This window comes from Electrona antarctica (genome assembly GCF_951216825.1).
Source record: "Electrona antarctica genome assembly, chromosome: 21".
NCBI lineage: Eukaryota > Metazoa > Chordata > Actinopteri > Myctophiformes > Myctophidae > Electrona > Electrona antarctica.
In genome coordinates this window covers 39418726-39443238 of record NC_136802.1, presented here as the reverse complement: position 1 = coordinate 39443238, position 24513 = coordinate 39418726, and the positions used below count along the sequence as shown (strand labels likewise).

At 42.3% G+C, this 24513-nt stretch overlaps 1 protein-coding gene across 1 annotated transcript in view; it reads left to right on the top strand.

The window, feature by feature from the left end:
* Window positions 1-293: 293 nt before the first annotated feature.
* slc1a1 (solute carrier family 1 member 1) overlaps window positions 294-24513 on the top strand; it is a gene marked incomplete at its 3' end in the record, with an annotated part of 61355 nt that continues 37135 nt past the window's right edge. The window contains exons 1-4 of the mRNA XM_079491011.1: window positions 294-452; window positions 16472-16612; window positions 17522-17614; window positions 19335-19449. Of these exons, the coding sequence (XP_079347137.1) occupies window positions 341-452; window positions 16472-16612; window positions 17522-17614; window positions 19335-19449 (461 nt within the window). The 5' untranslated portion in view covers window positions 294-340. The remainder of the gene's footprint in view (window positions 453-16471; window positions 16613-17521; window positions 17615-19334; window positions 19450-24513) is intronic.

Genomic DNA, 24513 nt, shown 5'->3' with positions numbered 1-24513 from the left:
CTGCACAGAGTGCGCGGACACGCACACACGCTACAGGGCGCATAGGCCGTCGTAGGAGCGGCTGACAGCGGCGGCATCTCTCTCTCTCTCTCTCTCTCTCTCTCTCTCCTCTCTCTCTCTCTCTCTCTCTCTCTCTCTCTCTCATACCTCACCAGTCGGAGCTGCAGGCGGGCATACAGCAGCGAGCAGCCAACAGGAGAGTAGTACATGCAGGAGCAGCCTAAATAATAACGTTATCCTTTGTAGCGGCGGCGTCCCGGCGCATCTTTTCTAAAAAGAAAAGAGAAAAAAAACAGGACAATATCATAGGCTAATCTTCACCACCACCATCATCATCATCATGGACCTGCTGGACAAGAAGGAACGTCGCGGATCATCAGCCGTGGTGAACCTCAAAGGTTTGCTGAAGAGAAACTGGCTCCTGATCGCCACGGTCGTTTCTGTGCTGTTAGGTATGTGATCGATCCCTCCCACCCACCCATGCAACAATGCATACACGTCCTCACCTATAGCCCAAGATTTAGACTGGTAGATGTATTTAATCAATTCTGACATTGAAAATGTCATAATCGATCAAATACACCACGAGAGTCTACATCTTATAGGATAACATGCACCCCATGCGCAGGCATTGTCTGTCTAGAATCATGTCTGGGGCTGGGGGGGATCCATAAACCCAAGCGGGATAGTAGCCTATATATACTGTCTACTGTCTGTGTATCATAATCTGACTGCTATTCTGCCTTGTAAGACACAAATCAAATCATCTTGCATCTCTATAAGGTTCATGCTCCGGGGGGAGGCATGCAGATAGGGCAGGGGTTTGGGTTAACAGGGTGTGTGTGTGTGTGTGTGTGTGTGTGTGTGTGTGTGTGTGTACGTGCGTGTACGCTACTTTGGATGGGTGATGGCATTGCTTCTCTCTCTCTCTCGCATATGGTGCTGATCTCACTTTCACCAGTGTGTGTCTGTGCCTGTAGCTCTGTCTCAGTCAAACGTGACTAGACTCAAGTGACAGGCTATAGCGTTTTCGCCCCTAAAATCCTCTACTGTGTTCGTTTTAACACTAAAGCGTGTGCAAAATGGGGTTTATACTGTGCAAATGGACCCAAAAAGGGTCCATTTGCTTCCAAATAACGTTTTTGGGTCCATCTGTTTCCATTTTGCACACTCTCAGAGTTACATGTCAATTCAATTCAATTCAAAGGGCTTTGTTGGCATGAGAAAACATACGTTTACATTGCCAAAGCAGAAAGCACAATACAACAATACAGCAATACAATCAAAACAAAAATGATGTACATTTGAAAGTCAGAATCTTCAATAGATCAATTTCTATGTACCAAGATCACTGGATGCAGGTATAGTGCAGGAATATACACAATGATTAGTCTTTAGGGTGGTTGTGTTCCGTTTGATATCCTCCTATCACAGCAACTCACAAATCTGGCAACAAGTCTATAGTGGACACCTTGGACATCATGGGGCACATTGATGTAAAATTGGCTATTCTATCCAAAATGTTAAAGAATATATATCTATTTGCATCACTGAAATGTTTTTTACTTAATGGTCTTAAGTAAAAGAAAGTACACATGATCATTACATGCTTCAACATTAGACAATTAAGGTCTAATATTTCTACAATTGCTACATGTTCACATCATGTATACAATTGACATTACTTAAGAAGACTTCAACATTTTCAAATTGTTTAACATTTTGGACAAAATAGCCAAATTTACATCAAGGTCCACTTGATCTGTATCCGTCTGTCTACCAGTGTTGTTTTTGTCGACTAAAACTAAGACGAAAAATGTTCGTCGACTACCTTTTCTCACTGACGAAAACTAAATGGAAACTAAATGAAAACTAAGCTGACTAAAACTAAGACTAAATGTATTGACAATTTCGTCAACAGATACAACTAGACTAAAATGTTAGGAAGGGACTAGTGGACAAGTCATTTTACACTTGGTTGCATGCTGAAAATAGCAGATCTACAGATCTACAAGCTCAACGCGCCGCGTCGTGTAACATGAGCCATTAGGACACAATCAAGGCCCGCCAAAACACATTTTAGTCGACTAAATCACCTGTAGATTTAGTCGACAATAATCTTATGATATTTAGTCGACTAAAACTAGACTAAACACTAAAACATTCCAGGTGACTAAAATGTGACTGAAACTAAATAAAAACGTTTCAAGAGACTATGACTAAAACTAAAATAGAAATGTGCTGCCAAAAGCAACACAGCTGTCTACCCATGTGGGGTTGTTTGGACCCTGGTATATTGTTGCCCTAACTTGAATGATCAAACATCCTGAGTAATAAAAAAACATGGATTCATGTTTTGGACCCGTATTGGGTCCGTTTGCTTCCATTTCTACACTCTCAGAGTTACATGTGTGTACCTGTGGGCTTGTATACCGTAGGATTGGGTTAGCTCAACCTGCAAGCTATAGACTAATACAATATTGATGATTCACATTTGACGTAGAAAGTCGGGTTTAACCCACTATATTTTAAAGGTATATTCCGTGATTTCACTTAATTCAAATATATATTACCAGTAGGGGCAAAAGTGGTGCTGTTGTGCCAGAAACAGAGAGAGAGAGATAGTGTTGCACTGTTGCCTGCTAATTACACAGAGAGAGAGGGGAGGGGAGTGGGGAGTTGCACCACTCAGTTCACACGGGTGTGATTTTTTTCCTCCAAATCACCCAAATCACTGTATATTTAAGAGATATGCAAGTGGTGTAGTATGAGTGAATGAAAATACATTGGATCACAACCGATTCAGAAATCATTAATGAATGAATGAAAGTAGATTGGACCATTACCAATTGATTTGACCGAGCGGATACAAAATGATCCGAGCATGAACTAAGATGTGACTGTGCCTTAAAACGGCAGTGTTATATTGAGCAGACCTGAGATTTTATTGTAGCTTATGAAGGCAGCAGTGTTTGCATTATGCAAGACAGTGGTCGGGATAAACAGCACAATAAAACCCATGACATTTACAGGAATTGGATTTTGTCCCCCACACACACACACGCACGCACGCACGCACGCACGCACGCACGCACGCACGCACGCACGCACGCACACACACACGGACACACACGGACACACCTGTCTGTGTGATAATAGTGGGATTTTGACAGCTGCTCTCCCCTTTTTGAGTGGTGTAAACCACTCCTACAACTGGCTTTGTTAGTTTACGTGTCTGTTCGTACCAAAAAATGAGCATGGTTGCTATGGTCACCCAGTTCACACGGGTGTGATTTCATTACGTCAGACATTACGTCAGACCACAGCTGATCAGTCTATATAAGACCTTACACCACTCAGTTCACACGGGTGTGATTTTTTCTTTATAGAAATTTGAATGTGGTACTGTACGTACGTACCATATAGAAAAGGAAAACAGGCAGGCAGTGAAGCACATTACGCTACGAGACAAAGCATAATGAAACAATTAAGTACAAGGTATAAAGTGCATCTATGTGGTTTAGCAGCATTTTATAGGGCAATACCTGTAGATTTGTAACTGAAGTAACTTGTGCATAAAGTGCATTATTGCTTGCTTAAAGGACCACTTCACCACTTTTCAACATCTCTTCATATAATTGGTCCTCACTAATGTTCATGATAAAACACCACCATTTTTTCCTACTCAGTCTGTGTCTCATAGGAGGGCTTTGGGCAGTTCGGACACCCGTCCACCAGTGACATCATCATTAGGCAGATTTTTTTTAAACAAGATTTGTTTTAAAATATATTTAGATTTGTATTATCGTGAGAACGATGGCTTCAACTTTTGCATTGCAACTTTTCAGGAAAAGAAAGCCTGACGTTTCTATTAGCTTGGATTCACCATCGATGACACTGGTGGACGGGTTTCTGAACTGCCCACAGCATTCCTATGAGACACAGACTGAGTAGGAAAAAATGGTGGTATTTTATCATGAACAATTAGTTAGGACCAATTATAGGAATAGAAGTTGAAAAGTGGTGAAGTGGTCCTTTAAGTAATTGAGGATACGCTGTCAAGGTGCACTAATAGACAATTAGGGTTCAGGTTTGGTTGTCGAGTAACCTTTTTTAGATTGAACTTCATCCGTTGGAAGAGTGGGTCCTCAATTACTTCAGGTGCACCGTAATTACGTGTATCCAGTCTATCCCATATCCTCCTGAGTCCTGTGTCTGGGAAGTTAACGTTGACAAAAGCATGCATGGGCATGAAATACAATCTCTTATGGTCAAAAGTAAATCATTCCTGGATAAAACAGCCCTGAACCAATTAAACACCATTTGTACACTCTCAGAGTTAACCCATGTTGGTGTTAGCATTATGTTATGCTTTAGCTATTGAAAAATAGCAGATCTACAAGCTCATAGCGTGCCACCGAGTGGCGCGCTATGAGCTTGTAGGTCTGCTATTTTTGAAAAATCGATAGCTTTTTCAGAAAACTGTCAGGATGTAGAAGACATTTTTTAGAATCTGATCTCAGGTCAAAATGGGTTAAATGAACATTGCTTTTACAATATAAATTGGGGGTCCCAGAGATTGAAATGCCCTTAAATGGGAGTAAGTAGCCTTGCCGAGCCATGAGGCCCATAGGGGCAGGAGCCTATCTCCTGTTTCTGTAGCGTGAGGCAGCTTGATGTACAAGTACACTCCCTGGACATAACGCTAGTATGTCGCAGGGACTTACCCCCAATCCAACCCTTGATGCTGAGTGTCAAGCAGGGAGACATTGGGTCCCATTTTTAGAGTCTTTGGTATGACCCGGCCGGGGATTGAACCCCGACCTCCCAGACTCAGGGCGGACACTCTAACCACAAGGCCACTGAGCTTAAATGGGAGGCCGTAGCCTAATTCAGGTCAAACCTGCATGGGGTCCTTGAAATCAAAATGGTTGAACATCACTGTTAGAGCCGTAAAAACCTTCTCTTGTGGGGGTCCTTGGCATATATTTTCTAATGACGGTCCGCGGGGCTAATGAGTGTCGATTTGGGGGGTCCTTGACATGAAAAGGTTTGGGAACCAGCTGCTTTTACACCACTTGAAAGCAGATGACGACGACGATGTCCCAGATGACCTGAGAGGTCTGGATATAATTCTGGACGGGTCACAAAGATGATTTATTTTTAATGTCACTGGCATACTTTTTTGAATTCCCTGTAGCGTGTTTTAACCGAGCATTGATCTTGTCTATGCCCAAAAAGGAGAATGTCAGGTTGCTTTAAAATGCTTACGGGCAAACATTGTAAACATTGACTAAAGATTGATTGACCCAAGGCAACCTTTCTTCACTTTATTATGGTCACTCTCCACTAATGATTATGTTTAACACCAGTGGTGACAAGTAACTAATTACAGGTACTCAAAGTGCTGTACTTAAAGGGGCATTCCACTCATTTTCAACATTTGACTATGTCATTAATATACCTTAGAGCTGTTGTGTGGAAATAATAAAAAAGTCCCCCCATGCTGTGTTTCCTAGAACTGGAGGTCTGAAAAAAATCATTAACATGGTGAAACACATCTTGATGATGTCATCAAGATGTGTTTCACCATGTTAACACCATGTTTCATACTTTTCATACTAGGAAACACAGCATGGGGGTACTTTTTTATTATTTCCACACAACAGCTCTAAGGTATGTTAATGACATGGTAAAATGTTGAAAATGAGTGGAATGCCCCTTTAAGTCAGCATCTTAACAATCAGTTTATCCACTTTGACCCCATTGTTTGGCTATTCAAAAACAGCTGATCTGCAAGCTCACAATGGGTCGCAATGTGACACGTTGTAAACTTGCAGATCTTGCAGAAATTTTAACACAAATCTTCTCTTCTGAGGGTCCCTTTAAACCATTTAAATCAAATTAAGGTAGGCTAAGATAGATGTGTAGTGTGTACCATAGGGAGCTTTAACGCGATTGCCTTCACGACAAGATGAATCACCGTTTCAGCTTGCCTTTACCTGTTATCATTTGTTAATCAAAGTAACATTGTGTGATTAAACGTGTGTGTGTTTTCTAAGACCGAGCAAGTTAAAGTCAAAAGCCTATACCGACTCCAAGGCTTATAACTCTATGCTTGGAGTCTGGAGGCAACTGTGGTTGCACTGACCGTGTCACGTCTCGTCTGCAAGGCTGCAGCTGGGTGCCCCTCTGTCACTGTGTGGTCAGTGTGAAGTCTGTGCAGAGCGGTACGTGCGAGGCAGCTGATTTATTCTTCATTTTTATGCCGGTGTCGCATGGCAAATATAACTAATCTACAAGCTCACAACGTGTTGCATCACCGACGCATTGTGGACTTTTAACTCTGCTCTCGTTTTACACACGGCACTGTCACATGATTAAGTAAAGCTTAGGGGAGACTTCCCAAGGGGCCAGTGAGGCACTCCAACGTTGAAGCACTGGGCCCTAGTGGTAGGAGGAGGGACTACAGGCGGACCCGTGGATTCATGACCGGGAAACTCCGTGCAGCTGGGCTTTAACATTGAGCGCTCGGTTGCACTTCCGCATTGGACCACCAAAATGTGGTGGTCCAATGCGGAAGTAGACGTTTTGAGACGGTCCTTCCGGGTGCTTCAAAACGCCACTGAGCAACTTCCACTGACATGAATAGCGGAGGGGGCGGAGCTTCGCGCCTGATCAGTCTGTATCCTTCTTTATACTCTATGGAGACTTCTCCTGCCTTCTGCCTCTGACTGAGGGTTCCGTGATCTCGCGAGACAAGCCGCCGATTAACGTCACGTGAGCCCAGAGTCTCGCGAGAACTCGCACAGCATTTTTAGTATTATTATTTTTTAAATCCGAACCTTAATTCTTTTACATTCGATTATTCTTTATTTTTTTATATCCGAATATTCTTTCGAATATGGAATATTCGTTGGCAGCACTAATAGCCTTCATAGATTGTGGAATTGTTGTTGTCTGGCCACGCGAGACTACATCAAAGCATCAGAAGTAGCAGATGCGTGTGTTGGGTGGGGTCGGGGATATGGCCTAAGATTAGTGCTTTTGTAAGTTAACACTTGCTATGCATCCCATTGTTTCTCAACCGTTGACTACTACTGGTAAAATGTCCTAATAATACTCAACCAGACAATCCGGTGCACTTCCCCCTTCTTGAGAATCTAACTCCCTTTTTCTGTTGAATTTCTTGAACTCCAACTGACTTACAAGTCAGTAAATGACTACATGGATGGGCTCATCATAGGTCACCAGGTCATGCAGTTCACGGTTTCTCAACTAGTGGAAAGAACATTTAAAGGAGCATTCGGTGATTTGGGTGATTTGGATAACCACCCAGTCCGCCCCGGTAACAAAATGTGCACATGCACGCTCTACAGTGGGGGGGAAGTGCAACAGGCCAACAGCATGTGCACCAAGGCCCGCCCCCACTCGATCATGATTGGAGGAAGGCCCCTCTCATCCTGATTGGATGAAGGCTTTGCCACCCGCCACCAAAACTGAAACTAGGGTTTTTTGACCCCAGAGGCTCACTGGGGACAGGGAGGAACTCCTTATATGGTCAGCACACTCTATAGTAGGGAGGATTATCCAGAAAAAACGAAAAAACAAGTGATATTAAGTAATAACACTGAATATACCTTTAAAACAAATCAACAAATACTACATTACTAAATGCACGGTCAGGGACCACATGCAATACCTCCAAGGACCACCAGTGGTCCACGGACCACCTGTTGAAAACCCTTTCTGTTCACACTGTTGTTTGCAAGTGATCAGATCAGATCCGATCAGTGCAGCTCCCTGCCATAGAGCATCGCAGTCCCGCCCCCTACCCTGGACCAGGAAATGATTCTCCGTTCATTTTCCTCATAGACATTTCAGAAAGTATTTATTTAAAGACGTTTACGCCGCGGACAAAGCCAACTCGAGTCGTGACAAATCATGACAACAAACGCAATTTTTTGGGCCGAACAAATAATTAGAAAGAAGAAAAAAACGACAGGTTACAACACTTTTTTTGTTGTTTTTCTTCTTTGTAATTATTTGTTTGGTCCAAAATATTGTTTGTGTTGTCATGAGTTGTCATGACTCGAGTTGGCTTTGTCCGCGGCGTAACCGTCTTTAAATAAATACTTTTTGAAATGTCTATGGGAAAAATGCATTGGGATTCATTTCCTGGTCCATGGTAGGGGGCGGGACTGCAACGCTCCATTCAGCAACACTCTGTCCAGAAACCTCTTATCTCCATATTCTAACTTGTTGTCTTTTTCGTGAATGAACGGCCCTACTTGATTATCCCATTTAGGCCTGACCTCGACATTTAAAAGAAAATCTTCTAAATCCTCCAGTTTTCTGAAATAAATATTTTCACGATTTTTCAAAAATAGCAGACCTACAAGCTCGTAGCGCGCCACTCGGTGGCGCGCTATGAGCTTGTAGATCTGCTATTTTTCAATAGCTAAAACACCAAAAGGGGTTCACTTCCCGCCCAGAATGGGTTATACTACAGCGTCACACGAAAGCATCAAAAGTATAGCAGAGCTGCTACTTTTGCTATTTTTTTTTCTTTTCATTTGAATCCTAAAAAGTATTGGAACGGTCTTAGACATGAGAGGTTTCCACTCGACAGAGTTTTTCAGTTCAAGCCTGACAAAAGAGTGATTATTTGAAAAAGTGATACAAAACCTTCCAATCGGATGCATGTGTTTGGTGGTCCGACGTACTAACAGTCCGACAAGCATTATAACCGCATGCAGGAAGCCATGGGTGAGTCTTAACCAGCCACACGTGTCTTAACCGGCCACGCACATGTCAGGAGCCACACGTGAGTCTTAAACGGCCAAATATGTTGTCGTAATAATACAGTAATAATGTAATTTGACCTCAATCTAAAAAATCACACCCGTGTGAACTGAGTGGTGTAAGGTTTTATATAGCATGATCAGCTGTGGTCTGACGTAATGTCTGACGTAATGAAATCACACCCGGGTTTTTGTCCGATGTGAGGTATTATATAAGGTAAGGTATTATATAGCCTGATCAGCTCTGATATGACGTAATGAAATCACACCCGGATGTGATTTCAAAACTGGCTTTTTTTGTGCAGAAAAAAATAGCATGGTTGCTACGGTCATCCAGTTCACCCGGGTGTGATTTAATTACGTCAGAAATTATTTTGAACATAGCAACCATGCTCATTTTTTCTGCACAACAAAGCCAGTTGTAGGAGTGGTTTACACCACTCAACAAAAACAATCTCAGCTGATTTTGCATCTTCAATATATCCTGAATAACAGAAAAAAAGGTTGTCTGGAATTGTCTGAGGGGAAAGTGTTGAAATGGCCTGTACAGTATGGCCACCATTGCTGTAACAACTTGCTCAAATGTGCTGACATCATCACATTTGAGCAAGTTGCTATGGGAGTGTTTTTGTGCAAAACCTATGCAAAAGCATAAGGAAATTTAGAAAATATTGCCTTAAATAATAGGATGTCAATGGTGGCCATACTGTACAGGCCATTTTCAACACTTTCCCCTCAGACAATTCCAGGCAACTTCTGTTATTCAGGGTATATTGAAGATGCAAAATCAGCTGAGTTTGTTTTTTTTGCAATTAGATTGAGGTTGACCCTGTATTTTCCATAGATTTCCTGTACTATGTTGCCAATGTATGCACCCCCTTCCAATCTGAATTGGCCAAAAACATGCCCGGTGTGAGCATATACTGTATAGTCCTAAAAAACATTTCTATCAGCCTTTGTTGCTGGCATGGCAAATAAAGACCTTGAAACTTCAATTGCCAAAGTACCTTTTTTTAGTCCATGATATAGTGAAGTGCATGTGTGCTACCTACCTACCGGCCCCTAGATAGCAGTGATGCATTAACCCATTTTGACCGAGTTATACAAAATGTCTTTCTAAATTTTCTGAAAAAATATGTTTCTATGTCAGTGGTTCTCAAACTATTTCATGTCCAGGACCACCAGAATTATATGTATTTGGCCGCCGAACCCCCATCTGAAAACATGTTGTTCCAGGGACCCCCCCAGAAGCAAAGATTTGAATTAATGTTGGCTCTGAAAGAATATATATTCAAAGATTTGCACTACATTTTCATGATTTTTCAAAAATAGCAGACCTACAAGCTCGTAGCGCGCCACTCGGTGGCGCGCTATGAGCTTGTAGATCGGCTATTTTTCAATAGCTAAAGCATAACATAATGCTAACACCAAAAGGGGTTCCCGCCCAAAATGCGTTAAGCAATAAAGGAGTTGCCATCGGCCTCCAACGTTGGCAGACAACCTTAGGCCGGCTCATAATGGCAGTGGATGGAGCGACCGCAGTATCAAAGGTGTCAGGTATGAAATGGATCAGCGCTCCTGGAATCCTGGAACAGATTTTTGTTGGAATGCAACTTCAAAGAATGCTGAACAACCAAGAAAGAATCTTTTTGTATCTTCATATAATGGGAGCCGCGCCTCACTGATGTTCATTAGGAGATGGTACACCATTTCGGTCTATATACCAGTTCAGTGGCCTTGTTGTTAACGCATTCTGGGTGTTAGCATTATGTTATGCTTTAGCTATTGAAAAATAGCAGATCTACAAGCTCATAGCGCGCCACCGAGTGGCGCGCTACGAGCTTGTAGGTCTGCTATTTTTGGAAAAATCGAAGAACGACTGACATACAAACATAGCTTTTTCAGAAAACTGTCAGGATGTAGAAGACATTTTTAGAATCTGATCTCAGGTCAAAATGGGTTAATGTGTCTACCCTGAGACTGTCTGGGAGTTAGGGGTTTGATCCCCACCCCGGGGGATCAAACCCCTACATGTGTTCTCAACATGTTGAGTACACCAACGTTTTATGTTAGAAATGTTTAGTAGCCTATGGGTCCCCAGCATGTAGAAACTGCCGGATGCTAACTTGCATATGTTGACGGCCATGCCCCATCATCAATTTGTGATGACGGCATTGGCCGTTTTTAGCCCAATGAGTGTTTTTTTCTGCAAAACTAATGCTTGGAATGGATTCAGCATCATGAAAACCCCCTAGTTTGACATGTCACATGCTACATAAAGCATGATGACATTTTGAATATTTTGCCTTCTATAGGTTGTAATTGGTATGGTCACATATTATGCCAATTATGAAAATTGCTCAACATATGCAAGTTAGCATCCGGCAGTTTCTACATGCTGGGGAGCCATACTAAACATTTCTAACATAAAACCTTGGTGTACTGTGCGACTGGGCGACTGTGGCTCAAGAGGTAGAGCAGGTCGTCCAATGATCCATGGGTCGGCGGTTCGAATCCCGGCTCCTCCTGTCTACATGTCGAAGTGTCCTTGGGCAAGACACTGAACCCCGAATTGCTCCCGATGTGCTGGTTGGTACCTTGCATGGCTTCCGCTGCAATCGGTGTATGAATGTGTGTGTGAATGGGTGAATGTAATGCACAATCTATGTAAAGCGCCTTGGATAAAGGCGCTATATAAATGCACCATTTACCATTTACTCAACATGTCCGGGTTCACAATGGGGCTCTATGGGCTGGCTACTAGACTATACCTGCTTGGCATTCAGCATCAATAAGGGTTGGATCATTGGCGGACTATATGGACAGTTCAGTGACATCATTCATGGGTTGATGTCACAGCTATAGGCAGGTTTCTGAACAGTATAAGGGTCGTTTTGGGACAGCCTGGTGGACCCTCCGTGGACCCCACACCTGTCACAGTCACAGAATGTTGTCATTCACTGTACAGTCTAGGTCTTGTATTTCTATGTATTGTTCCCTGGTCTAGTTTTCATGGTTCTATGTTTGTTTGCTCCAGCTGTGTCTCATTTTGTAATCAACCCTCATGTGTATATCAGTCTTGTCCCCCAGTCAGTCCCTGTTGAGTCATTGCATCCTGTCACCTGTTTCAGTCTGTTTTAAGTTGTTCATGTTCACCTTGTCTTCTGTATTAAAACACCAATTCATGGTTTTGAACACTACATGCCTGGCTGTCCCGCGTTTGGGTCCTTACCTTTGATGAATTGAACATGGTGGACCCTATTGTAAACACGTGTAATGCTTAATTGGGTCGTCCACTCACAGTTAACAGCCTTTGTATTGAGTTTGTGCTTGAAATGAACTGTAATTCTGCAAACTGTTAATAAATATTTCAATCAATCAATCAATCAATCACTTCACCTACACGTGACAACACCCCACTTTGAGACACACGGTAGTCTAATTTACAAATCCCTCCGTTTTCCTCCATCGAAGCGTCTCGTTTGAAGGACTGGAGTGGAGACACAATCCATCCCATTCTGTCCACATCCCCCTTGGTGCTGCGTTGACCGTGTTCTATGATTACATGCATTCACTGTGTCACTCAGGGGCGTCATTTAATCCATTCTGACCTGAGATCAGATTCTAAAAATGTCTTCTACATCCTGACAGTTTTCTGAAAAAGCTATGTTTCTATGTCAGTCGTTCGATTTTTCAAAAATAGCAGACCTACAAGCTCGTAGCGCGCCACTCGGTGGCGCGCTATGAGCTTGTAGATCTGCTATTTTTCAACAGCTAAAGCATAACATAATGCTAACACCAAAAGGGGTTCCCGCCCAAAATGGGTTAAAGGTCCCACAGGGGATGACAACTGCCATGCCCGGGGCCCTAGCATTCACATTCAATCAAATGTTCTCTCTACCACTCTCTCTCTACCACTGAGTCAAATCATTGCAGATTTGACTGTTGTGTTATTCATACTGGAATCAGACGCTGCGTGCGTGCGTGGATGCATGCACGTTTTGTGTGTGTTCACGTGTGTTAAGGGTGTTCTTTTTTTGGGAAATAGCAGATCTACAAGCTCAGACCAAAAAAGTGAGCTTGTATAGCGATCAGCTATCTTTATATTCAAAACGTGTCGCTTCACACCACGGTCCAAGCTTGTGGGTCTGCTATAGTTTTTTTGTAATGTTTTTTTGTGGTTTTTGCCTTTATTTTATGTTTTTTTATGGAGGGACAGACAGTAGGCTGACAGGAAATGGGGAGAGAGATGGGGGGGGGTGACATGCAGTAAAGGCTGTCGGGATCGGGAGTCGAACCCGCGGCACACTGCCAGACTGGATTACCAGCCAAGGTGCCTGGACCGCTGAGCCACGGCCCAGCGGTCTGCTATAGTTTTGATGCTTTTGTATAGTAGGATGATCAAGTAGGGCGTTCATTTATGGAAGAAAATAATCGTATATATCTCCATCAGTGGCGGATCAACCCCCCCGAAGGCTGTGGCGCAACACCAAATCAAAAGGCCCCATGCATGTACTTTTTTACGTTGCCCATAGTGAATGAACGCGTGTGTGCTCGGCGCACCGCCAGCTCTATCGCCGCTGCTCCTTGCCGCTTCACCGACTGGATCTGCTATATTGGAGCCTCCTCCCGCCGAGTGGATAAGAAACTGTTGGATGACCAAAAACACCACCTGAGGGTTCCTGTGTCGCGTTACATTGAAATGAGAAGCAACAGCTAGCTGTATTTATTTGAAATAGTCTCGCACAGGTGCGGGCCGTAGGGCTTATATAAAGCGCCACTAAATTCCATTGTTAACCCATTGTGGGCGGGAACCCCTTTTGGTATTTTAACTAAGCATTATGTAATACCTTAGCTATTGAAAAATAGAAGATCTACAAGCTCGTAGCGCGCCACCGAGTGGCGCGCTACGAGCTTGTAGGTCTGCTATTTATTTTTTTTAATCGTGAAAATGCGGCACAAATCTTTGAATATATATTCTTTCAGAAGACTTTTTTTTTCTTTTTCTCAACGTCAGTCCAAAATGGGTAAATCCGGGACTGATCTCCATATAAAATATAGAGATGTGAGGTGTCGTGTCTGTTCAATATAAAGAAAGCGGAACTTGTATATTGTCATACTCATATATCGCTGGCAGTTTACAGGAGGAAAGGTTATTGTGTAACACATGACTGTCCTGTCAGTGTTAATTCTGTGTGAGTTTGGACGTCAAGAGGAAGCAGGTGGAGATGACATGACGAGGGCCGTCGCTATGGAAACGTAAAGGCAGTGCATGGAAAAAGTACTCAAATGTTTTCCAAATGTGATACTTTTACTCAAATAGTAAAAGTATCAATACTGCAATATAGAAATGCTATACTACTAAAGCACGGCTATTGTCAATTGGCCGAAATATATATACTGTATAGGGCTGAAGTGGTTAACCCATTTAGGCCTGACATCGAAATAAAAAAAATGTTCGCTCTGAAAGAATATATACTTCAAAGATTTGTGCCGTATTTTCACGATTTTTCAAAAATAGCAGACCTACAAGCTCATAGCGCGCCACTCGGTGGCGCGCTATGAGCTTGTAGATCTGCTATTTTTCAATAGCTAAAGCATAACATAATGCTTAGTTAAAACACCAAAAGGGGTTCCCGCCCAGAATGGGTTAATGTATGGTTTGTAATAATAATCAAAATCTACAAAGTAACTAGTAGCTAACGTTTTCAAATAAATGTAGTGGAGTAAAAGTACAATATTTGCCTCTGAAATGTAGTGGAGTAGAGGTAAAAGTATTGGAAATTGGAAATGCTCTGTAAAGTATAAATACCTCAAAAGTACAGTACTTAAGTAAATGTACTTACCGGTAGTTAGTTGCTTTCCGCTCGCCAACCTTGATGTGGACTGTCCGGCAGTGGCGTGCACAGACATTTAGAGGGGCAGGTGCTCAAGTTAAAAAAGGGCACCTTGTGCAGCGCGTGGAACTGGCCGGTTGCCTTAATCTATTTTGGGCGGGAACCCCTTTTGGTGTTAGCATTATGTTATGCTTTAGCTATTGAAAAATAGCAGATCTACAAGCTCATAGCGCGCCACCGAGTGGCGCGCTACGAGCTTGTAGGTCTGCTATTTTTAAAAAATCAAAAAAAACAAAAAAAAAGGGTTTTTTTTTTTTTTTTTTTTTCCAAAAGGGCACATTGCCAAAAGGGCAGGGGGTGCTCTAGCACCCCCTAGTGTCTATCTGTGCACGCCACTGCTGTCCGGGTTTAGAACGATGCAAAGCACAGTTCTTCATTTGGCATTCTGCAGTGGGGGGAAAAGTACAAAACTTGTTTTACTTAAAGGGGAAAACCACCCATTTTCAACATTTTACTATGTCATTAATGTACCTTAGAGCTGTTGTGTGGAAATAATAAAAAAGTTCCCCCATTCTGTGTTTCCTAGAACTGTAATTATGATTACAGTCCATTAACATGGTGAAACACATCTTGATGACATCATCAAGATGTGTTTCACCATGTTAATGATTTTTTTCAGACCTCTAGTTCTAGGAAACACAGAATGGGGGAACTTTTTTATTATTTCCACACAACAGCTCTAAGGTATATTAATGACATAGTAAAATGTTGAAAATGAGTGGAATGCCCCTTTAAAGTAAAAGTATCAATACCGCAATGCAGAAACACGCTGTTACAAGTAAAAGTCTGGAATTAAATATTTACTTTACCAGAAGTACCAAAAGTACGCAGAAAGTCCTGTTTCACAAGGTATATTTGTCACGGTTCGAGTCAAGACAGTGAATGAGGACCCAAGTGCAAGATGAGAGGCAGAGGTAGCTCAGTTCAAATGAAGGTTTTATTTTCACCAAACCAGAGGAGTAGGCATTCATCAGTGTCCAGGTACAGGCAAAGGTCAAAACACGGGTAGGCAGTCAGAAGTGAACACAGAACAAGGAGTACAAAGGGAAACACTAAACTGGGAAAACTAGGGGATCTGAAATACAGGGCAAACGAGGAGTCAAGGAACAAGGTACTAACAAATACTCACAGTGACAATAAATAACGAACCAACGGAGAACTGAAAACACAAGGGTATATAAATAGACAAGGACTAACTAGACACAGGTGAACACAACAGACAGATCAACACAGGGATTGGCTGGGAGACTAACAAGACACAGGAGGAGAACACTACACTAATCACAGGGTTAGACAAGGCAGGTAAACATGGGCAACACAGGAAACCAAGAGACACTAGATACTACAAAATAAAAGGTAAAAGTACACAAAAGTAAAACCCAAAACAAGGAACATAGGGAAACACATGAGGGAGACAGAACAGGTCACGGATCATGACAATATTTGCATTCAAATCTCTTGAAAATAGCATATCTACAAGCTCACAATGTGTCGCATTGCGACGCATTGTGTATAGTTAGGTACAACAGATGTAGGTTTAGATTTGGAGCATCATTTCGACTGTCTGGTTTGCTTTATTGTTTGTTTGATTGTTCTCAATGTGAGTGCGTTATCCAAGATGTTTTTCTGCAGGTTTGAGGTATTTTGAGATACACAAAGCAGGGGTATAGGACCTGATACGTTTTCATAAAACTTCTTCCTGTGTGTGTGTGTGTGTGTGTGTGTGTGTGTGTGCGTGCGTGCGTGCGTGCGTGCGTGCGTGCGTTCCAGGGATCGCCCTGGGTGTGGTGGTGAGGGAGTACACGTCTCTGTCTCACCTGCACAAGCAGTACTTTGGCTTCCCCGGAGAGATCCTGATGAGGATGCTGAAGCTCATCATCCTGCCGCTCATCATCTCCAGCATGATTACAGGTGTGCCTCATTAACCTTGATAAAGACTTAAAGGACTCGTTTACACGTACCAAACACCAATCAAGCAACTGTTTGGTAGTTTTTGGGGGTTTTTTGGGCCACCACAATGCTTTTCCAATGGGAGTCACATGGTTTGATCAAACATTTGTGTTTGATCGCTGATTGCTGATTGCTCCCCCCTCATCAAACAAAAATGTTTGGTCAAACCATGTGACTGTAGAGGAAATCTTGAAAAAACAATTAGGTGGCCGCACACGCCAATAGCCAATATTTTATTAGGGCCTCACTCAGACCTTCACAGCGTTGTATGAATGTTGTGAGTGTCATGGCCACCCCAATGCATTTCCAATGGAGGTCACATGGTCTGTTGTATGGCTTTCAGCTGTGTTTCGACTGCCCCTCCCCCTCACACAACACAAATGTTGTGTCAAACCATGTGACCTCCATTGGAAAATGCATTGGGCCGGCCATGACACTACACAACATTCATCCAACAAGCATACAGCAATGCAGTAAAGGTCTGAGCTCAGCCTAGGACAGCAGATAAGACAAAAATGAACCCAACGTTTTGGCGGTTAAGCCTTCATCAGGGAATACAGAGCACATAATGGTTCACACTTAAGTATGGTGCCAGAGAGTCATGCAACCAATCAGAAGGGGGTAGGGGAACACAGGTTAAGTCAGACCTGTCCCTGTGATATGAGAGGTAGGGATCATGGTCATGTGGTGTCTCAAGTTCACATACAAGAGGAGTTTATCTCAAAGATGACTATAAGGCCTCATAAGAGGCTCTGGAATATACATTCCTTGTCATAGAGACATAAATAAAATATTCAAAAGTTTTAAAAAAACGTGATCGGGACATCCTATATCTACAGGGGTTGATAACAGATTCTTGTGTGTCTACAGGCGTTGCAGCGCTGGACTCTGAGGTCTCTGGAAAGATCGGCCTGCGAGCCGTCGTCTATTACTTCTCCACCACCATCATCGCCGTCATCCTGGGTGAGAGCACACGTTATCATGTCCTCAATGCTATACGGTTCTGTCATCCTGGGTGAGGGCATGCCATGCGTTATCATCTCCTCATGTCCTCAATGCTATACGGTTCTGTTATCCTGGGTGAGAGCATGCCATGCGTTATCATCTCCTCATGTCCTCAATGCTATACGGTTCTGTCATCCTGGGTGAGGGCATGCCATGCGTTATCATCTCCTCATGTCCTCAATGCTATACGGTTCTGTCATCCTGGGTGAGAGCATGCCATGCGTTATCATCTCCTCATGTCCTCAATGCTATACGGTTCTGTTATCCTGGGTGAGAGCATGCCATGCGTTATCATCTCCTCATGTCCTCAATGCTATACGGTTCTGTTATCCTGGGTGAGAGCATATGTTATCATCTCCTCATGTCCTCAATGCTATACGGTTCTGTCATCCTGGGTGAGAGCATGCCATGCGTTATCATCTCCTCATGTCCTCAATGCTATACGGTTCTGTCATCCTGGGTGAGAGCATGCCATGCGTTATCATCTGCTCATGTCCTCAATGCTATACGGTTCTGTTATCCTGGATGAGAGCATGCCATGCGTTATCATGTCCTCAATGCTATACGGTTCTGTTATCCTGGGTGAGAGCATGCCATGCGTTATCATCTGCTCATGTCCTCAATGCTATACGGTTCTGTTATCCTGGGTGAGAGCGTATGTTATATCAGTGGTTTTCAACCAGTGGTCCAGTTGGTCCCCAGCTAAATGATGGAGTTGGTAACCAAATGGACCCTTATTAGATCTTTAACTCTTGAGAGCATAACATGAACTGAATTGTATGCTCTCAAGAGTAAAATTATTGTTAAACTTACTTAATTTTACAACAAGTCTACATAATTAGAGAATGCAGAATAATTGTTATTTTGATCAACGTTTGCCTGTAATCTCTCCTATGGTACCACATACAGTACCACAATACAGCATGGCATTGTGTACAAAATCTTATTCAACGACAACAGAATATTCTACGTTTGGGTCCGAGAGGCTAAATGGCATTAAATGGTCGTCTACTGTGACTCAAACGCAGAATAAATAATGGACCTTGATGTGAAAAGGTTTGAAAACCACTGCGTTACATCAGCATGTCCTCAATGCTACGGTTCCTATAGTCCAAATTGATTCAAACTCTTTGGACAAGACAAACAACGTGACAATCGTTCTAAAGGCAAGTCAGGGAACCATTTTTTTGTACATACTATAAATAAAACAGTGTCATTTCATTACAAATTCTACAAACAAATCCCTATTTTTGGTCTCGAGACCTCATCTCTGCACAGGAAAATAAGGCTGTCAGGCATCCCACTCTTCTGTGCACTGCCACAACGGCGGCCCACATCGTCTGTGAGCGCTGTAGTCATGTCTGTCACCATCACCAAGCAGTTACTCGTTACTACGAGCTTGTAGGTCTGCTACTTTTTGAAAAGTCATGAAAATGTGGCGCAAATCTTTGAATATATATTTCAGAGCGAACATTTTTAACTAAAATATTTGCTTCTGGGGGGTCCCTGGAACTACATATTTTGAGATGGGGGTCCGTGGCCCAATAGAGATAATTCTGGGGGTCCTTGACATGAAAAAGGTTGAGAACCACTGACATAGAAACATGGGTTTTTCAGAAATCTTTTAATGGATTGTCCAAAATGGGTTAATGGATTAAACACCTGTCCTCTACACCAGGTATCATCCTGGTGATGACCATCAAGCCAGGAGTGAGCCAGACGGCGGACCACATTGAGCGGGAGGGGACCACCCCCAACGTGACCACGGTGGACACCCTGCTGGACCTCGTCAGGTGAGCAGCAAATATTTGCAAATATTTTGTTTAGTCCACCCAACGAACGCACACAGTGACACGCATGTGAGCGAGCGAATAGCATTGCGGGATGGATGGAGGAGCGCGTTTCAGATTGTCGATCAGCTACTTTCGCCGTTTGATTTGTCCTAATGTTGGTGCTAAATAACACTTAGGCCTGGCATCGAAATAAAAAAAACGTTGGCTCTGAAAGAATATATATTCAAAGATTTGTGCCGCATTTTCACGATTTTTCAAAAATAGCAGACCTACAAGCTCGTAGCGCGCCACTCGGTGGTGCGCTATGAGCTTGTAGATCTGCTATTTTTCAATAGCTAAAGTATAACATCATCATCATCCTTCGAGTGCCCTCGAGATCTGCGACACAAGCTGTTTCCACTGGTCTCTGTTGGTCATCGTCACACCAAGTTAATTCACAGTCAGTCCTGTGTCCCTACTCAGAACATCTGGAAATGTGAGAGGTCTAAAGTATAACATAATGCTTAGTTAAAACACCAAAAGGGGTTCCCGTCCAGAATGGGTTAAACTCACTGCCAGACTGGGCGGGTGAAGAGGGGCTGCTTCAGCTCTGAGCAGATCCACATGGGCATACGCATGCAACTCGAGGACGCACGCAGGTTTTCGTTCAAATTTGATCACTTTTGGCTTTTCTTTTCCTTCTTCTTCTTCCTTCATGGGCCCCTATACGGCATCTGGGCCCCACGGTGCAAAGCACAGGTTGCTCCGCCGATAGTTACGGGACTGCACCTGGGAGAAATTATTAACCCATTTTGACCTGAGATCAGATTCTAAAAATGTCTTCTACATCCTGACAGTTTTCTGAAAAAGCTATGTTTCTATGTCAGTCGTTCTTCGATTTTTCAAAAATAGCAGACCTACAAGCTCGTAGCGCGCCACTCGGTGGCACGCTATGAGCTTGTAGATCTGCTATTTTTCAATAGCTAAAGCATAACATAATGCTAACACTAAAAGGGATTCCCGCCCCAAAATTGGTTAACCACTTGAACCCTATAGCATCACTAATTCTGGGGCACAACATGTGGCACAAATAAATATCTGATCTACAAGCTCACAGTGCTAAAAATAACAGAATGTCACAGTATAAATGTGTGAGGATAGAAGTCTCTTAAACTGAAAAGTGTGAATGTGAATCCCTGGGAATCCTTTGGCATTTGGAGGCCTATTTTCGGTCAATATATTTGAAACTGAGTTAGAGATTGTAACTGCAAATTAATTGCAGCCTATTACTGGGCTATATCGGTCAAAGTTATTATTTTTTTATTCACTGTGGAGATTTCTTAAGGAAAACCTTTATTTGTGTATGTATTTGGTTGTGGACCCCCCCATCTGAAAATGTTTTGTAGAGACCCCATAAGAGAATATCAATATTTGTGTTCTAAATGGGGTGCATACTTAGTTTAGACTAGTCATTGGTTAGACATGGGTTAAGGTTAGGTTTAGGTGTGCTGCCCGTGGGAGGTTAGGTTTAGGGTGAGGGTTTGAGATAGGTTGTAGTTGTAGGACTAACCAAATGACTAGTCTAAACTAAGTACTTTCTAAACTAAGTACTGCACCCGTTGTAAATGCCCTATAGCTCTGAGGGGCCAATGAAAAACCTTTGGTTCAAACAATGCACAACACCGGTACAACAGGAGCTTTCTGTTGCTCCAAAAGTGACAGGCAGACTATAATTATGTTCCTCTGTCAGTGCCCACAAAGAGTGAGCTCAGATCAGTAAACAGTAAGCAAGATTATACCACAGTTCGTTTCGAGGAAGCAATCCGATTGGTTGAAACGGCCTTCTAGCCGTGGGTTAAACCAGCACCATTCACCACCTAATCAAAACAAAGAATTCAGCTGCTCTGTTTTCCCAGAGCGCTAGCAAACTCGGTGGCTAGGCTAGCTAGTTTCTTGGGACATGTGTGGTCGTAGTGACCACATCTGTCATTAAAAAAATATATTTTCTTAGTTTTAAGGGTAACTGTTGTATAATTGCAATATTACACGAGAGGGTGTGGTTTAACGTGATTATTGCCACGACAGTGATGCGGTAAGGAACGAGACGAAGTCGAGTTCCGCAAGCATAACTGAAAACCCACACCCTCTCGTGTAATATTGCTTAAACAACACATGGTAACACATCAAATACATAGAAATAGTCATCAAGAATCATACGCACGCTAAAGGACCTCACATCCGACTAACAGTAGAATATCTGTACAATAAAACGATATGAGTATATACACTTTAACAGTCCGTGAGACCAAAACAGAAATTAGATATTCGCCCGTGACCAAAACGAGTGAAAATAGCAGATCTACAAGCTCACAACGTGGCGCTTCACGCCACGTTGTGAGCTTGTACATCGGCTATTTCCACTACTCCTTGAAGGGGCATTCCACTCATTTTCAACATTTTACTATGTCATTAACATACCTTAGAGCTGTTGTGTGGAAATAATAAAAAAGTACCCCCATGCTGTGTTTCCTAGAACTGGAGGTCTGAAAAAAATCATTAACATGGTGAAACACATCTTGATGATGTCATCAAGATGTGTTTCACCATGTTAATAATTTCTTTCATACTTTTCATACTAGGAAACACAGCATGGGGGTACTTTGTTATTATTTCCACACAACAGCTCTAAGGTATGTTAATGACATAGTAAAATGTTGAAAATGAGTGGAATGCCTTGAGTATTTGTTCTAATTTATTGGAATTTAATTTTTCTTTCATTTCTTCATGACATTCATATAGCCTTTGTGATGCATATTGTCCCAGGCAGGTTTTTTGGGCGGGAAACCCTTTTGGTGTTTTAAACATTGTTATAATTTAGCTAGTGAAAAATAGCAGATCTACAAGCTCATAGCGCGCCACCGAGTGGCGCGCTACGAGCTTGTAGGTCTGCTATTTTTGAAAAATCGAAGAACGACTGACATAGAAACATAGCTTTTTCAGAAAACTGTCAGGATGTAGAAGACATTTTTAGAATCTGATCTCGGGTCAAAATGGGGTAAGTCTCAGTCTTGCCCCTCTCAATTGTGGGAGGACTTTCACGGCCGTAATGGTGACGGCCAACCAGATTCGCCTGGAACCAGGCTATAACCAACCAGGACGCAGTATGCAAATATGGGGCGGGGCATTGTGAAAACAAATCTTAACACTGAGAGGGATGAGACTAATATCCACACAGTGATATTAGCCCATTTAGGCCTGACCTCAAAATTTAAAAAAATCTTCTTTTTCTGAAATAAATATTTTCACGATTTTTCAAAAATTAGCAGACCTACAAGCTCATAGCGCGCCACTCGGTAGCGCGCTATGAGCTTGCAGATCTGCTATTTTTCAATAGCTAAATTATAACATAATGTTTAAAACACCAAAAGGGGTTTCCGCCCAAAATGGGTTAGTATCACTATGACATTTAATACTGAAAAACAAAAACAAACAAAAAAAACATTGGATTTTGTTATTAATTCAATGAAAGGTTTTGCTTTTTTGAGATTGTTTTTTTTTTTTATGTTTGGAAATAATAATAATTAAAACTATAGAGTGCTATGTCTACATAAAATGCTATCTGAGTTACATACGTTTGGCCTTTGTCTACGCATGTAAAGTCTTCGAGGCTATTGCAAGTGCTACTGGCTAAGATTTGGAATATTGTGTGAGGGGACATGCCAGTATGTGCTGGTTTTTTTACTACAATATCTGTCCCTAATTTACCCTAATGTGTGCCATATTGCCAATATTTACTATAATGTCAGAGGGAACCTGCATGGGGCTTTGGATGAAAACAAATCACGCTGGATTTATAGACTTTGTTACGGGGCCATGCGCTAAAAATAGCAGAGGTTGTTGATAGGCTATTTTTAGGCGCATGCATGACGCCGGTACGAGACACCCAATGAAGTATATATAAATAAATCATGCTTCAGTGTTGCAGACCAAGGTTATTATAGTTATGACAAAATAACGAAAACTAAAATTGAAGACATTTTCTATTAAATAAACGATAACAAACTGAAACGGTATTGAGTGTTTACAAAACTAACTAAAACAAACTATGCTATTGACAATTCACGTGCCCTTAGTTTTCGTTTGTGGATGGTTGGTGGTGGTTCATCAAGGTTTTATTACACAATACTTACCTTTTCAATCCTGCACCTAAACAAAATAAGTATTAAAAAAACCCTAAAACGAATAAAAAACAAGTAAAACTATTAGCATTTTCAAAAATAGAAACTAATACAAACTGACAAATCCACTCTAAAAAAACTAATTAAAACTAACTGAATTAAAAAAAAAATATATATATATATTCAAAACGATTATAACCCATTTAGGCCTGACGTCGAAATAAATAAAAGGTCTTCTGAAAGAATATATTATATATATATTATATATATACTATATTCAGATTTGTGCCACATTTTCACGATTTTTCAAAAATAGCAGATCTACAAGCTCATAGCGCGCCACTCGGTGGCGCGCTTTGAGCTTGTAGATCTGCTATTTTTCAATAGCTAAAGTATAAGAAAACGGGTTCGCGTCCAGAATGGGATAAGCTTGTTGCAGGCCACTATTCATTCCCACATACTGTTTGTACATTCCCCCATTGCCTCTAAAGACCTATTCATACTCCAGTTTTAGGTGATACGGTGACCACTGTGACCACCGTGTTTAGTAAAAATGAAGTGAGTGGTGCAACTCCGTGTGGGGGTTCCTGTTGGGGGGGGGGGGAGGTTCCAGACCCCCAGGAACGCGCCCAGGGGGCCGGGCCGGTTCCGGCGTGCCGCCCCGCGTCCGAAACGGTTGAGAAATGAGTTACCGTGTGCCGGTCCCTCTACTGTACCCTCTACTGTACTGTACTGTACTGTACTGGCACACCCGAAATCATCATATATACAGTTAATATGTGCGTGTGTGTGTGCGTTAGGTTGCGCACATGTGGTGAAAAACAACCATGCTGTTTTCGTGCTCATACCCACCCACCCAGCCAGCCACCCACACACATAACTCCGTAAGGGAGTGGTTCAAAAACAG